This window comes from Salvia hispanica, chromosome 3 (genome assembly GCF_029641045.1).
Source record: "Salvia hispanica isolate PSC_SH4W2 chromosome 3, Shi_PSC_v1, whole genome shotgun sequence".
Taxonomy (NCBI): domain Eukaryota; kingdom Viridiplantae; phylum Streptophyta; class Magnoliopsida; order Lamiales; family Lamiaceae; genus Salvia; species Salvia hispanica.
The window spans coordinates 4,815,404-4,831,914 of NC_142694.1; the positions used below are offsets into that span (position 1 = coordinate 4,815,404).

The 16,511-nt window shown below is 36.1% G+C and overlaps 3 protein-coding genes across 4 annotated transcripts; all 3 read right to left on the reverse strand.

The window, feature by feature from the left end:
• Positions 1 to 172: 172 nt before the first annotated feature.
• LOC125213287 (myb family transcription factor PHL11-like) lies at positions 173 to 2,191 on the reverse strand. Its single transcript, XM_048113744.2, has 6 exons — positions 1,558 to 2,191; positions 1,161 to 1,237; positions 1,047 to 1,098; positions 814 to 871; positions 665 to 734; positions 173 to 574 (listed from the first exon to the last, which is right to left on the reverse strand). Exons 1-6 carry the CDS (start codon positions 1,679 to 1,681, stop codon positions 272 to 274), a joined length of 684 nt encoding a protein of 227 aa, XP_047969701.1. The 5' UTR covers positions 1,682 to 2,191; the 3' UTR covers positions 173 to 271.
• Positions 2,192 to 2,756: 565 nt separating this feature from the next.
• LOC125213286 (uncharacterized) lies at positions 2,757 to 5,478 on the reverse strand. Its single transcript, XM_048113743.1, has 5 exons — positions 5,331 to 5,478; positions 4,343 to 4,665; positions 3,666 to 3,745; positions 3,531 to 3,589; positions 2,757 to 3,274 (listed from the first exon to the last, which is right to left on the reverse strand). Exons 2-5 carry the CDS (start codon positions 4,652 to 4,654, stop codon positions 2,970 to 2,972), a joined length of 756 nt encoding a protein of 251 aa, XP_047969700.1. The 5' UTR covers positions 4,655 to 4,665; positions 5,331 to 5,478; the 3' UTR covers positions 2,757 to 2,969.
• A 619-nt stretch (positions 5,479 to 6,097) lies between these two features.
• LOC125213283 (protein TOPLESS-RELATED PROTEIN 2-like) lies at positions 6,098 to 14,804 on the reverse strand. 2 transcript variants are annotated; one of them, XM_048113736.2, is made up of 25 exons: positions 14,054 to 14,804; positions 13,491 to 13,670; positions 13,288 to 13,401; positions 13,012 to 13,170; positions 12,672 to 12,855; positions 12,447 to 12,573; positions 12,242 to 12,351; positions 11,958 to 12,096; positions 11,672 to 11,781; positions 11,487 to 11,556; positions 11,308 to 11,381; positions 11,127 to 11,222; positions 10,959 to 11,054; positions 10,562 to 10,689; positions 9,531 to 9,765; positions 9,274 to 9,441; positions 9,072 to 9,179; positions 8,829 to 8,972; positions 8,442 to 8,552; positions 8,176 to 8,358; positions 7,922 to 8,050; positions 7,205 to 7,300; positions 6,908 to 7,093; positions 6,626 to 6,798; positions 6,098 to 6,490 (listed from the first exon to the last, which is right to left on the reverse strand). In XM_048113736.2, the coding sequence occupies exons 1-25, from the start codon at positions 14,131 to 14,133 to the stop codon at positions 6,304 to 6,306; spliced, it is 3,387 nt and encodes a 1,128-aa protein (XP_047969693.2). In that variant the 5' UTR covers positions 14,134 to 14,804; the 3' UTR covers positions 6,098 to 6,303. The 2 variants fall into 2 exon arrangements, with proteins under 2 accessions (XP_047969693.2, XP_088923655.1); XM_089067529.1 differs by lacking the exons at positions 13,491 to 13,670; positions 14,054 to 14,804 and having other exon boundaries at positions 13,012 to 13,186; positions 13,288 to 13,379.
• Between the last annotated feature and the right edge of the window lie 1,707 nt (positions 14,805 to 16,511).

The following is a 16,511-nucleotide window of genomic DNA, read 5'->3' on the forward strand; positions in this document are numbered from 1 at the left end:
TTCGTCAATCGTCACCCGCACATTACACGATTAATTATATAGGTCCTATTATCCACCAACATTATTTCAACTACTTTTCTCTATGTTTTCTTACTTTACTAATTTAGTATTAAAATTTGCATCATCCTCAAAATTGACATCATCAACAAAGTTGTTTGTATGAAAAATATCCTTCATAAAATCAACTTCCCGTCCGAAATCATATATTTGTCATGCAAAATTATGGAGTACAATATTAGCCTAGTGTATAGTAGCAAAATGCTTCCCATCCTTATCCAGTGATGCCAATGAAGTCGTAGCCACTTCTGGAGTTGAGATCAAACTGAATGGAAGGCCCTTCAAGCTTGATCTTTACGTCTTTTGTATCCTTGATGATATCTCCGTTCCCACTGTCTCCATTCACCGTGTGCATGAAGCTTGATAGGGCCAAGTTGAAGTCCGTTAGCTGAGGTTTTGTTGATTCTAGGCTATCAGAGTGATTCGTGTTAGCAGAAAGGCTCCGCTGAGCTCTTTCTAGTATGGCTTGCAAGTACTTCCCTTGTGCTTCTATTCTCATCTGCAATCTCTTCTGCACCTGTTTGTAGGAATATGAATTCGTCTACATCAAAATGAATGCCTAAGCTAGAGATAGAGCTGAGTTGTTACGTTTCTTGAACAAGTTTACCTCAAGCTGTTCTTCTAGTGTTTTCTGCACCTCAATCTGGCACCTAACTGCTTCAACATGGGGGATTTCTCTGTATATAATATTTGAATTTCTTACTTTCAATCAGAGGAATCGTCTAAAGGTATGGATTGAGGTTGTGCAACACCTACCCTTGTTCACTGTTCATGCTCAATGAATTAGTGCTTGTACTTGCAATGACGGGATTTTCTACAAAAAAGTAAAGCAGAAAGCCAACTAATTAGAACTACATGAAGCAAAATGGTAAGTGTTACACAACTGTGTGAATGATCATACAAATTGAAGTTGATGTTCTCAAAATTGAAGATCAGATCTCCTATGATAGATAGTCATGAAACTAGGCTACTAGCATAAGGAAACTCACCAAAGTTGTCTGTGTTATGTTGTTTGGAATGCTGCTGTCCAAGCCTATACTTCTGCACCCAAGATGAATCGATTAAAATGACAAGGAAGTTCGTTTAACGAGTGACTAATTTACCTGTAAATGGCTCTTTAAGTGATACAATGTGAGTCCCTTGAGACCCATCACCCTCAGAACTGATTTTGGAGTAGCTTCTGAAAACAGCATCCACTTTCATTAAACAAACAAGTTACTGTATTTGTATATTGCTTTAAATTGGCTCTAGATCGTCTTTATGCCTTCCCAACCACAACACAAAAGTAGTAGTATGCCAAATTAGAGAAAGGTGGAGTGATCCATTAAATTTCATGAAATTCTTAATCAACTAGATTGCCAAATATCCTTCATTTATGGAACTCCAACATACATACTTGATCAGCAAAAAGACTCAAGAAATGAAATTCTAAAAAAAATCAAGAAATTTCACACACACACAGAGACTGTAGACAAGTAGAAGTGAGAATGGAGTACTCACTATCAGGGCCACCAAGCTTGGTGACAGCATCGACAAAACGATCATGCAAATCAGCAGTCCACCTCAGCCGCGGCTTTGGGTCTCTCGTCAGAAGCACGCCTCTGCCGGTATACATTCTATCCATCGCCAATGGAAAAGGAAATAGTGCCTATTTCTATGGGACGGAGGGAGTATGCAGATATATTTGTGTTTACATATGTTACACTACATAAGTTATAGTACGAGGAAGAGACGAAGAAAGATGAGATCAGCCTTCCTTAAATTAAGACTGCCCAACAACAGACCAAGCCCGTGATTTTCAACTTTCAACTATTCATGTTTGTGCAATAAAATACAAACATGCATTCATGTGTATAGAGTATAGACATATATATAGGCACACAAAATATCATGATTCACGAATTTTTGGACTTATGTTACGTGGGTTTTGTTGGGCACTAAAGAAAAAGGAGATGGGGAGATAACTTCGGCGAGGAATCTGAAAAAACATGATTGCCGAATATAGTAATATAAAAATGAAGAATCTTGATCTGGTGTGACGCGGAGTAGGAAGTCTCCTTGTTGTTTCAAGTCGATGAGAGTGTGGAACCATTGACACGTGTAAGGCCGCGCGGAATATCCGCCGGCAGATCTGAGAAAACGAATATTCCTTTCAAATTGAAGACAGCCATTGGGTGTTCATTGCCTGTCAATTGTCATAGCTTATCAAATTCCCTTGTATTCAAATTTTATGTAATGCACCATTTGGAGTCTTCTCCCAAACAAGATTTTATGCAATTCACCATTTGGAGTCTTCTCCCAAACAACAAAATGATACTTCCTCGTCCAATAAAAATAAATATAAAAATATTTGGAATAACACAAATTTTAATGTATAATTAATAAAATAGAAGAAAAATCAAGAGACAAATTTATTGGAGAATAGCCCACTCCGAAAGAAGTTGGCAAAAACTGAAGTGGACTATTTTTAGGGGACATACCAACATGGAATGAGTTTATTTTTCTGAGACAGAGAAAATAATAATAAAAAAATAAACTAGTAATAATAATTTTTGTACATTCATTTATTATGTGTTAAATTCAGCTCAATAAATTTGTTTTTATAGGCACCATGCGTATTGTAACAAATTACGCATTAACGTTATTAGCTGCTCCATACATGGTATGGAACATTTTAGAACATCCATAAAAACAACAGCAGCCAAGAAGCAGTCATTGTTGTTGCTCATTAATAAGACAATTAACTCATCAATTTTAATTTTTTGGTCTAAATCCTGACCTCTAAATTACAAATAAAAACAAAGATATAAATATTGGAAACATAGGAACAAGACAGTATTTGGTCTTTCAATATTGGCATTGCCCCTCCTGTCCTCATAGCTAACAAAAATGCTTGGTTTTTTTCTCTTGGACTACAGTATCGGCATCTCTAAGGCTTGCAAAACATCCTTGAACTCGAATTCGCGAGTTTGTTTGTTGAAACGCTCGACCAGTTTATACCTGACATCATTCAGGTAGAACGAATGTGCAGCCTCCATGAGCCACTTTGCTTCTTCATCACTCAGCTTGCTAGTGAAGACAATGTCGCCACGAACAAGCACTAAGTCCTTGCTTTCTGCAAATTCTCTGTAATACGACGCTGTCATGTATGGAGCAGCTTGGGTTCCTCTTGCTTTATAATCTTCAAGACCAGTGAAAAGCATGTGTGGCATCTCAACTGTAAGACAAACAAATTCGATGCACAAGGAATCACAATACGGATATTATGAACATCTAAAACTATGTGTGGCATTAAGCTAAGCTCAACTCTTGTCCTACAGACACACCAACTCAACGCGGGGTTCAGTAAAATCTGCATACTGTGATTTGTCATACAGACCATTAAAGAAGTTGGAGTCATTTTACTTTAATTTTTAACAATTTAGGCCGCCCTTAACATAATGGCACAAAACACAAAGAAGTAATCTCTTAACCTTGCACAAACATTGTGGTGTACCCACTTCCTTTCCACACTGGAATCACAAAATATCGGCTGCAAAGAAAGCGACAAGATCATTAATCTTTTGACAAAGACATATAAGAAAAACAAAAACAAGGTAGACTACTACCAATCTGAAGCTCTTTGTTCCAACAGATGGTACAATTTTGCTTTCATTGATATACCAATATGACCCCTACCCAAATGAAACTGCAAAGCAAAACCAGCAATTAACACCACCAGATTATGAGCAGAAAGGCATGTAATTTCTATGCAAGAAAAGATTATCAGGAAAACTACTAGATTTCACTTTGACAATTTATAAGTGAGCACGTGTCAGTAAGTGAACACAACATGAATATTATGATATTATGTCATCAAGACTGAAAAATGAAATGCTCGAAGTACCATTATTACATGGGCAAATAATATCCTAAAAGACTCTTGAGATTTAAAATTATTCAAAATCAGGACATGCTTCCACATCTCTAAAACATGAATGATTCAACCTTTGGCTATAACAGAGGTATTGTGTATTAACATAGCAAGCAGCCACCATAATCCTGAACCATGAATTATAAAAATAAATATTCAAACAAATTTCAAACTGCACCCATACGCGGTAAGAAAAATAGCAGAGATGCAGTCACAGTACAGTGTTTGAGATATACCACGGGAAGTCATAATCAGAATTTGTAGCAATTGTCAATTATTTTACGCTTTCTTATATGAAGTAGAGATGCACAGAGAAAGCAAAGCTTGAGAAAGGGGTCAGGACAAAATTGAATTTGATTTTTAGAAACATACATCATCCCAAATGTCAGCGAGTTCTTCAGCTGATTTAGTCTTAGCCCTTTCAACATCAAGGATTGTCTCCAAAGGCTTTTTCTTCAAGGGTGCAAACCCAGTCGCAAAGCTCAATCTCCTGCAGAACTCCTGTGATCCCCAGTTCCAGAAATTTCTGGGTGTTGGTTGCATACTCTCAAAATTCCTTTGCAGAGTTGGTACTACACTAAAATAATGTTTTGTGGCCATGGAAGAACATGGGGCATTTCCATATAGAGCTCCAACCGAATACAATATCCTCCTCGAAGCCTTGGACATGAAGTGATGCATCATGTATATTTATTCTGAAATTAACAGTCAAAATTTACATGAATGAGATTGAAGAACCTCTTACAATCACATTATCGAGACACGAACACTACACACGATAGAAACAACACGTAATCCAAATCTCAAATAAATGAGCAGTTCAGTTCCATAATGACATAACAATTTCAGGCAAACAGGAGATGACTAGTTGATCGTGGTTCCAAGAGCTAATCAGAAATAGAGTTCGTTGAGGACATTCATCGAACAGTTTGTGAGAGCAAACATGAGTAATATATATAGTGCAAGTTCGCCCTATTTAAATTTCAGGGTAAAACTCTTGGCCAACATTATACGCGTTGAATTCACCACCATCCGCTTGATCCTATCAATATAGAAATAACCGCAAAATACGATTTTTCACGTAATTCAAGAAATGATCACTGATAAACGGACAACATTTGTTGGTTTAATGAGCAAAACTGTATTACAATGCATTACCAATCTATCCATTTTCAATAAGACCAAGGGCGTATTTTGAACGCGGAGAGAAGAGCAGAATTCAGATCATAGATTGAAAATATCTCTCTCCATCTTGGGAGATAATTTATCTCTATATCTCATTTGTTAACAAAAGAAATCAGCAATTACTGAACAGAATTCAGAATAGATCATAGAATTTAAACAAAACCGGCAGAGATACCTTATATCTTCTGAGTCTACAGCATAAATGCAGCTTCGGTTGCCGAGTGTGAGGAAGAAGAGAGAGTGAGAAGATGGAAACTAGAATGGAGGAGAAGTAGGTGCAAACTGAAGACTGAAGAGGAGTGAGCTGCCATATTAAATTAGGTGTAGTAATTTTGTCTGAAAAGAAATTTTGATTTATTTACAATTAAATTAGATAATTTTCAAATTTTCATTATTCTTTTTGTTGTTCTTTAAATAGAAAACTCTTCCCATTAAAACTTAACACAAGACCTTTGTTTTGTTGAATAACAATTTAGAGACTATTTGGTGTATCTCATTAAAATTGAAACGTTTTTCTTTTTAAATTGTTCAATTAGAAATGAAATGTTTACTCAAATGAAAACAGCATTATCTCTACCTTTTTATCTCTCTGTCTTTATTATCTCTTCATTAAGTCACATAACAACACTACATAAAATCTCATGCCGCAAATCAAATGTTTCATGTCTAATGAAACTCAAAGGAGCAGAAGGCAGAAGCGATCATGGAGCTTCCGGTTCATCTCTACTTCTCTAGGGATTTATACATATGCTCCGACAGTTTCAGATGCCCGTCATCATAGAGGACAGCATGAGATCCGGATGATATCTCCTCCTGAACTTCATCGTGGTGGAAGATCGGAGTCAGCCAAGGATGATGACGGCTACATTTTTACACATCAAGATCTGTAGTTTGCGCTAGGGATATACATATGTAACAGAGGGGGTAGTAGGGGAGAGAGAGTTATGTAAAGATTAGGATCTATCATTTGTTTTTAAAATTAGGAAGCATGAAACAAGTAAAAATCATGGAGCATGAAATGCGACAATGGCAGGGTAAGCTTGTGATGTGGTTGAACAACGATGTACAAAATGATCCCTCACTTCTCATGACTTTACATTAGGCTAAACTATCCGTGTTGCTTTTGTCTCTCGTATTTCTTCAAAATGTCACCTCGATGGTGTTTCCGATGGCTGACTGCTCGACGCGATGCCGTTCTCCTGAGACGCTGCCGATCCACTGCCCCATTTCGCATCGCCATCCGAGGGCTCCATCACATGAACTGCACCGTCACTCATGCCTAGGCCAAATTGGTTGCCATCCGACGGATGCGCAGCAATAACCACGGGGAAGGTGCTGCACAACAACACATGTTTAAACAGTCAAATATTCTGATTATGTTTCCCTTGCCTATCAGCATCATGTTTTACCAGAGTCAAAACCGACCCGAGCTATATTCTAGAATATCATTAGTCTCATCAAGTTGAGTACCTGGAAGCCGGGGAAGATATGTAAGCAGATGGCGCTATCCTGCATCGGAGGCTTAGGCTCTCGGCATCAAAGATTCCAACAGCACCATCACAAAATCCAGCAAATATCAACAGACCATCACATGAGTAGATACCACTTGAAATGGGGGCCGAGAGTGAATCTCTCGGATACCACTGCAAGAATTATAATGACTATAGCTTAGTTTCTTTCAGGTGAGAGTTATTTTTGTCGCTAATATGATACGTATAACATAGTTATACTGATAATGAGCAAGAAACTCACCGCACGTAAGCATTCAAGTTGAGCATCATAAACTGCTATTTGGCTTTCATGAACAACCAGCAGATGAGATTGGTTGTTATGGAACTGAACTTTGGTTTCTCCAACCAGGGGAGTTTGTTGGCCCGGAGGGGGTTGGATAGGCCGTGATTTCTTCTTCTCCCATCCATCAATAATCCAAACACACAGCTGCATTCAGTATATAAGGGCATATTGTCTTAGATAGTATAACCGAAATCAAGGGTTTATCTAGAAACATGCTAAAATAGGTAAAGATAGCTCTATCCAGTGAATACGTGCCTGTGCATCAGCTCCTGATGATACCAATATGTTCAAACTTTGTGAAAATGCAAGCCCTGAGATCCGTTTCTGGTGACCCTTGAGCTTGGTTTTAACCTATTGAGTATCGCACAAAGAGATGGGTAAACCAATAACACTAACAAATTAATCAGAAACAGCAAGCATTAGTAGTTAGGCAAGTGACGATCCCTAATGCAAAACATGATTACTCATAAGAATCATGACATAAGTTACATAACATTATACTGTCATTCATCCACCTAGTACTAAAACAAAAGAGACTATTTTTCCAAATTGTAATTTTTTAGGCCTTCAAAAAGACTATTTGTTTGCATAAAACAAGTTCTTGAGACTAGGTTGACTTTACCATGTAACCTATCGATTATAGTAGTAAGTAGGAGTATAACATTTCTTCAGACCCATAAAATATTTTGCTAATCAGAAAACAAAAATTCCTAAAAACTCATAAAAGGTTAACATTTAGCCATTCCATTGCCAGAAAGGTCTTGATAAAGGGTAGTAAAAGTGAACCTCATTGTAGAGATGCCCAAAAGATTGACTTGGAAATTGGAATAACTTGATAAACAACACTTTTTGACAGTATAAGGTTCGGTAATACAATTTTCCCCAGTTGATTGCTATTATGAATGTAATAAGCGGTTAGCTCTATTTTATTAAAAAAATCTCTTCATCAAAGGTCAGAGAGAGAGAGTTTACCTCATCGACCCTAACATTGTAAATTTGAATTGTTGAGTCTTCCATTCCAATAGCAATTATATTGTTGTCCTGAGGATGAAAAGCCAGGTAAGTTGCTGCAGGAGGTGGTGGCATGAAAGTTGTCATGACCTGAAAAAAGAAATCGAACAATATTAGTAACTCGAATAGCAAAATAATCAAACTATCTAAAATCATGAATAGTTTTGGTTAATCGATGAAAACGGTCCAATGCACCTTATAATATGCTTATATACCTTAAAAGTCATCATGTTGAACAATGAGACCTTTCCCCCTGAAGCAGACATAACATAGGAATCATTTTTGGATAAGGCAATGCACGCAACAGAATCGTCAGCTGGCTTGGCTTCATTTACATCATTAGACATGAGAGCCCCATTACTAGGCTGCCACAACTGTGGCACGCTGGTCGCAGAAGACTGGAAATACATATCAAAGAATCCAGATTAAAGATGAACGTAATTGGCATTGATTCATGATGAAACTGGAAATAAAATTAGACCTTTCCAGTGGGATTCCGGTCATTGCGCTGCCACTTCCAAAGCTTATGGACAGCGTTTGAAGCCAATGCAAGTACAGCTAAACCAGAATTTGTGTATAGGAGGCGCACAATCTACAATATTACGCTTGTTAATGTCAACAAGAATTAAAGGACGATAGGAAGCAAAGGAACACGGGCAAAGAGTGTGTCATCATATTCATCGACAATCAGAAGCAGTTTTCAAGAAAAGTATATTAACATGCATTACAAAATAAAACATTACATCAAACATGGCCCAAAATGGATAAAGAAGACAATTAATATCTTTCCCATTCAATAATAATTTTCCAGATTCTTGACATCAAAGAAATATTATTAGACTTAAAACAAATTTTCAGAACATCATACTTTGCTAGGTGGGAGAGAGTCAGGCAACTTCAGAGTCTTGAATTGAGATGAATCAGTGATATCTGAGAATTTCCAGCTTTTGTTTTTTTCAGTAGTATCAATCCTTGGTTTTACATCTGCAGCCCTGCTGCTATCAACAGTGGCCTGTTTCATGCAAATGAAATGAACAAATAAGTCCATGATCAAGATTGTAAAATGCACCTACTGAATAGGAAAGTAAATAAACAATGAATTGAACATTACCAGATTGCCAAGTGACATAGACTGTGGAATTCGATCAGTTCTTTCAACGACATGGGATGCAGAGGAGGAAACATTAGCAATGGGTCCTAATGCACCAGTAATTGCAGGCTGTAGATATAAAGTAGCATAGGAGAAATTGAAATCACATATAAGAAAGAAAATGGATAAAACACTGGATAGACAGAGAAAAATAATTTTTTACTTTGGTATTTACTGCTTCAGAATGACCACGAGAACCATCAAATGCTCTGGTTTCCAGCATTCTCAACATGCGCTGCCCATCAAAATTGGCCAATATCTTAATTCCATTGTCACTCGTCGTAACAGCAAGCAACGAGCCTTCCTTGTTAAATCTTAATCTAGGGCTGGCCTAAAGCAAAGCATCAAAGGAAAAGTTTATGATCGTTTAATGTACCACACAATAACTCAAAGCTGTACAGGACTATCATAAATACTAACAGGAAGTCCGCCATCACCGTCCGTATAAGTAAGCATGTTAGTGTTATCCATATCCCAGAACTTTATCTGAAACTCGTCACCAGCAGCTAAGAAATGATTCCTTGTAGTGTCAAATTGCACAACTCCTAAAGAACGTTTCCGAAAACCAGAGTATGTTCTCTTGATCGCGCCTTCACTTTCATTCCACTCAACTAGGTGAGATTCACCTTCTTTGCTAGTTCCACATGAGAAGAGCCTGGAAGGAATATTCAAATAAATAATTAACCAATAATATCTATTTTCAACCTGAAGCGGCAAACTTTCAGGAAAAGAATGCTCATAGGATACGTTGCAATTACCCCTCAAAAAAGTGACAAAATAAAGGAACAAAACGGGAATTTCCTGTGGGAAGTCTAAGTGCAGAAACTGAGACATAAATCTCAACAAAAAGATGTTTATTTAAATTGGGTGTCTCTGTCAACATTCTACAATGCATTGCATCTAATACTATAAACTAATAAAAATTGCTCAACCTCATAAAAAACCCACCGAAGTCTTCCTTATCACCAAAAAACTTGGAAATCTAATAAATTTTGGGTTCCAAACTTAAACAATACTAAGTTGCAGTTGAAATCAAACTTAAGATATACTCCATTTAGTCTCCAACCAAATCTCTTTGTTGAATTTACTGAGTCAAGTTTATTATTCAAATTAGGTATTCCTTGAGAAAACTGCAATTTATAGGGTATGTTATTTATAGGCATAGTCCACAGACATTGGAGCTCTCCATCCACAAGATATTTTGCAGAACAGTGAGCCCTTCCCTACCTAATTTCCCCAAACCTCATAAAAGAAAGAGATGTATACAATGTATCTACCATACTGACTCTATCTCAATTTCAGATTGTCAGAAAGAAAAGTTGCAAATCTACTGACTGTCACGGTGTCACCAATAAAAAGGGAAACAAAGGATAGATAACTATGATAATAGTGCTGGACTTAAGGTGCACCAGGATGTCTAGAAAAGGAAAGATCGGTAAGGGAATAACCACCTTGTTCCATCAGCACTGTATGCCATTGTTGTGCACCAAAGTCCAGGGGCATCATAATCTACTCTTGATCCCAAGGAATCATATAGCCATGCCTTTATTTTTCCATCAATGGCTGTAGAGAATATAAACTGCAGAAAAATAGGAATAGTTAACTTTTGTTGTACTATTATATGGAGTATCAACTATCAACAGACACCAAATACCAATAGAGTATTTGTAGGATTCAACAAATACCAATAAGTTAAATACCAATAGAGTATTTGTTGTACTATTATATGGAGTATCAACTAACTATCAACAGACACCAAATACCAACAATAGTACAACAAAAGTTAACTATTCCTATAATGTGGAGATTTGACAGGAACATAAAAGGAAGTCAAATGTAATCATATACCTGAATATTCTCTTTATAATGTGGACAAACAGAATAAACGGGAGCTTCATGACCTTCAAATGTATATTGTTTACGGCCAGCAACTGCATCCCATACCTGTGACACAACTTACCAAGTAAAACACCAAGCATCCTGTTGCAAGACTTTACGAAAGTCAAATTTATATACCTTAATTGTCTTGTCATCTCCACATGTAACAATGCAAAGCTGCTTATTTGGATGAGCAAAGGCGATATCGTTAACACCGCCTACATGAGCATCAATCTACAAGATCGAATAAGTCATTAGTAATACTTGATACTACATAAAAGATAATCTGAAATTGGGTTTTGCTTTGAAAAATGCTCACTTCTAAATGCTGTCTTAATTCTCCAGCGGGACTATATGTATATATCTGAACAATATGCTTGGAGAAGGCAACACCTTAAAAACAAAAAAAATTAACGAGATAAATCAGCAACTGCAGTGGTAGATTTTAAAAAATTTACAAAAATAATTGTGCCCTATTGACATGACAATTTTCTGTACCAAGTATAGATCCATCTGGGCCCCACGCACATCTATTGACAGATATGGTGGCATCTTTAACCAAGGTTGTCTGAATAAGTCAAGTGGAATTAGTCTTTAAGAAGTCAGGAAAAAATGAGCTTTAAAAATTAAGGACAACTTGCAATTGTGCCACCTAAGCACATTATATAAGCAATAGAACTCACTTGGAATGGCATTGAACAAGCTGATATGTCCCAAACCTTAAATGTTTTAAGAGCTAACCGTTCACGGGAACCAACTTCCCATATGCTAATATCACCAACATTTGTTCCAACTGCAATGAAGATTGCATTCAGTTATATACTTGAGCAATAGAAAATTCGCTATTATACAACCAGCACTTCATGTCATCATGGAAGAATTTAGCAATATAATAGGTAAAGATCTTTAATGAGGATAGAATCGAGGATTGAGGAGAGCAACGCAAAAGACCGATCAACAATGGCTAACCTAAAAGAACTGTCTGTTGTAGTGGATGGAAGTCCATGCTCATCACATTTGACCCCTGACTGAGACTACGCACAACTGTTTTGGGAAGGTCATCTGGTGAACAGATATTAGGCAGATGAGTAGAACCAGAAAACGAAACCTAGTAAAATCAACAGTGTGTCACAATATGAAGATGGTTCAATCAAGAATTCTAGTATGCATAAAGGGGAGAGTAAGATGCAAAGTTGGCCACAGAAAAATATAGCGAGACAAATTAATTGAACAGCAGTTATATTTTCCAACACCTCATCAGGTTGTCCAGCTCGAAGACGTTTCAACAAATGCTCTGAGTCAGCAGTCTGGTATTCCATACCAGGACCACCAGGAGGAGTTCTTGGATGTTTCAGAAATGCAGCTGAGAATCATAAGGGAGACCTTATCTCATTATGACATCATTCTTAATAAGTATCCAGCTCTAACCGTGTTATATATAAATTTTTAACTACTGACCAGAACTAGATGCCTGAATGAGACCAGGTGAAGCTGCAGCGACAGCTCCATGAGGCATCGAAGGGTTGGGACTTGACATCCAACCAGCAATAGCGTTTGGAGGAGGAGAGACAACTGGCTGGAAAAGCTACAAAATAAAAATAAATAAAATAAATAAAAAGTTAGAATGCAAGGAATGTGCAACTAAATTCTTAATATAACATTAACAGAAACCATTCTACTTACACCATGACCCCCAAGAGGATGAAAGACACCACCACCAGGTTTGGGGACCGGTCCGGCAAGAGGAGCATTATTAGGAGGTGGCCCTCGTGTGCCATTGCTTGAAGCACAAGAATGATCAGTAAACAGTGTTTTGATATCTGGATTGGGGCGTGGATTCTTACAAAGCTGATGCTGCCAGTTAAGACTGAAAATGGCAGATCAATTTGGCATGATCGGTACCAAGATTTTTAAAGAAACTAACATAATAATCAAACCCAAGAGTGCAAGAAGCAACACAACATAACTCATCTATCCAGATGAAATGTAGATAAACAATCTACATTTGAAAGCTAGTCCATACCTTTGATTTATAAGAGTTCTTAATCTTGAAGCCTTAAATGCAGGCAATGTGAGCTTGTCACGGAACAATGGATTTGCCTCTATAAGCTTTTTAAGTTCAACTAGCATAATGCTCCGCGCAGACTTTGTGTCCCCATATTTGGAGAGTTGTTCATTCTGCCTAGAAACATGTAAACCTTCATTACACATTACACAAAATATTTAAATTACTGTATAAAACAAATAAAAAATTTCTTCCATGAGGTTGAGAACTATATATGCATAAAACTCAACTTACCTAAAATTGTCAAGAGTCAAAAGCTGGGTTATCTCTTTGAAAAGATCTTCGTTAAAAGAGGCAAACACCTTAAGATCCTTCACGAGGATCTCAACTGCTTTTGGTCTGTCGTCTCTGGAAATTTAGAGACAAGTTGCAAAAGGATCATTAATGAAATGCACAAAATAATAAAGCATTGCATCATAATTCTGAAGAAGATGTACCTATCAAGAGCTTCAAGATATTTTTGCTTTCTAATCTCAAAGAAAATTTTCATTGAATATCGGTTATCCTCAACCTTTGTAAATCCACTTAAGTAGCGTTCGACTTCATCCCATTCACCTGCTTGAACCTGATCCTCGAAATACTTCATATTGAAGAAGAAACCAGATTCTTGTTCCAGCCTAAAACAATAAAGAGCCAAGACTTACTAGAAATTATATTAACATGAAATCCAACTGACTACTCACATAAATACTGTAACATACTTCAGGGCAGCAGCCATTTACATTTCCCCTTAATAAAGACATGCATTTACTTGTCCAGCTTAGATTAACAGTACACTGCTCCAAAAGGAAGTTGCTGTGTACCATAAATGCTAAAAAGCCTAAAATGATTACAACCTTTTCCATCACACAAATTGCTGATTTATACTGAATATTATCAACAAAGAGAAATGTTTTACTTTCCCTAATTTGATAGTTCTATGAATTGCACACAATCAACCATTAGCCAGATAAAACCAACAGTGCTTAAATCATAGCTTTAACCCCATTAAAAAACTCACTTATGCACAGTCTCCTTGAACTTCTCTTCGTCCAAGAACTGCAGTATCAAGAACACCAGTTCTCGACTCAACGAGGACATCGTGACACTCCCGGGCACGCCCAACAACTCCAGCGCAAATCTCCAATGGTGGTTAAATCACATATATAGTCAAAAAACAAGCACCTCGGCTACGTCACCAACTCCCAGATAAACTACACACTCCTTTCGTCTCAGTACACAACGTTCAATTCTAGAACACCATAGCGATATTAATTTTGAAAAGATAACACAATTCAAATCGCGTTGTGTGCCTAAACATTCATACTTCCACATTTACCATACTTGTACATACCAAAAAAGTAGAAACAAATAAATATTGAAAATTTAAATACCCCAGAATCAAAGATTCAAACTTTCTTGCAAAATAACCTTTCACTATCCAAAATTCATCATTTCTCGAAACCTATCAGATAAACCTCACTGCCTAGCCCATCAAATTACCAACCCACAAAAACTAATAGAATAGATTACTCCTAATAGATCTGGATCATAATTCTCATTAGAAAAAGGAAAAGGAAACAAATTAGATTCAGTCCTAATGGCTCCACAAGGTAGGGTTTTTCTTGGAGGTAAAGAAGCCTCCTTTTCTTTATACTGTCTTTTCTCTTTCTCTCAGATACACTCCCACCCACATTCCTCCTTTGTACTATCTCTCACTCTCTCTCTACATCTACATCTACATCTACATCTACATCTACATTTTACATCTTTATATACTACTCATGTTTCTCTCTCTGAAACAGCAACCGCTTGTTATATATGCGACATAATTACTACTTTATCCCTTCCTAAATCACGACATGCCCACAGCATAATTACTGATTAGAGTTTTTTTTTACCTTAAATTCTGCTAATACAATAAATGGGGTTTAAAGTAACAGAAATGAGTAGACAACTGTGGATAGGTTTTGTCTTCTTGCTAATTTTGAGGGTAGGTAAAAATCACTTCTTTAATTTCCTCTTTTGTATCAGCTGGAATTGGGACATTGGGTGAGAAAAAAAGTTTAGTTTGAAATTTCAACTATGTTTAGTAATGGGTCATGTGATATTACAAAACGATAGATATGGATAAGAATTCTTGTGATCAGACCAATAAAAAATGCTGGCATATGTTTCCATCTTCGGTCGTGCGATAGTTACACAAACACAAATTCCAACTTTTATTGATGTCATATATAGGATTAAAATATCATTAATTACATGACTCGTTCAAAAAAAAATTGCTTCGCAATGAATTTTGTAGTTTTGTTTTAGAATAGAAGGGTTCGGTCCTCAATCTTTTAACCCCCAACTAAGAAAAAAGGTTTTATAAAAATAGTCGTGACTTTGAAATTTTGTTGATGGTTGTGATGTCCTTTCACAAATCCATTTTATTCGTAGTATTTTATTGTAAGCATAAATAAACATTAATTATCTTTTGAGTCGTATGTTATAAAAAACACATTTAAGTCTTCGCTTTAAAAGCTTACATAGTTACATTAAACTTATTTCAAATTCCATATATTTTGTTCTTTTTGAAAAAAATGATACTGTATCTTATTATTAATATAGAAATATAGCATGGAAAGTTTGCATGTGAATGTATTCCATTTTGTCATTTTAATCCAATTTTTTCCGATTTCAGTAACTACTTTGAACATATTCCATTTTGTCATTTTAATTCAATTTGTCCAATTTCAGTAACTAATCTTTGTAGAGCAAAAGTAGAATATGAAGCCAATTTAATCGATGTATACAAATCTGAAATCACCATGTACAAAGTGGAGTTGTTTTAGTTTTGCCGATTTTAAATTGGTGATGTAAATGCCAAGTTTGGGTAAAATTATGTTTTTTAATTAACCTTAGTTAAGTTAAAAAGAGTAACATATTTTTCGACCCAAAAATATCACTTATAAACAATGCTTCACCGAGTCAGTAAATCCAAACTTGGGCCAAAGTGGGCCTAGGGTTATTACCAGTGCATTCTCATTTAATTTTTCTTTCTTTTTAATTCTCTCATTTCTTTTTATTTATTAAAAAAAATATTCTAATTTTTCAATTATAATAACCTTGTTTCTCAAATGAAAATAAGATCTCATTTTTTACAAAATCTCCGGAGGGCCTGCATAGGCATGTTTGTTAGTAGTACTACTAATTTGTTTTGTTAAGTACCTATAAAACCAAGAAAAATATGTATTAATTTCTATTTTGTCATGCGCCTACAAAATTTGATTAACATATCATTAGATTTACAAAAACTCAATTGTCTTTATGACCAAATTTATTTTATTTCATTTCAACTTTTCTTGTTTGTTAGTTAGATATTCAAATCGTCACTTTAATATACGAATTACCAATTAATTATTTACGATCCAAACTTAATTAGAATTTGTCCAATCATCCTCATTTAGCTATTTTATGCAATTAATCCTAAAAAA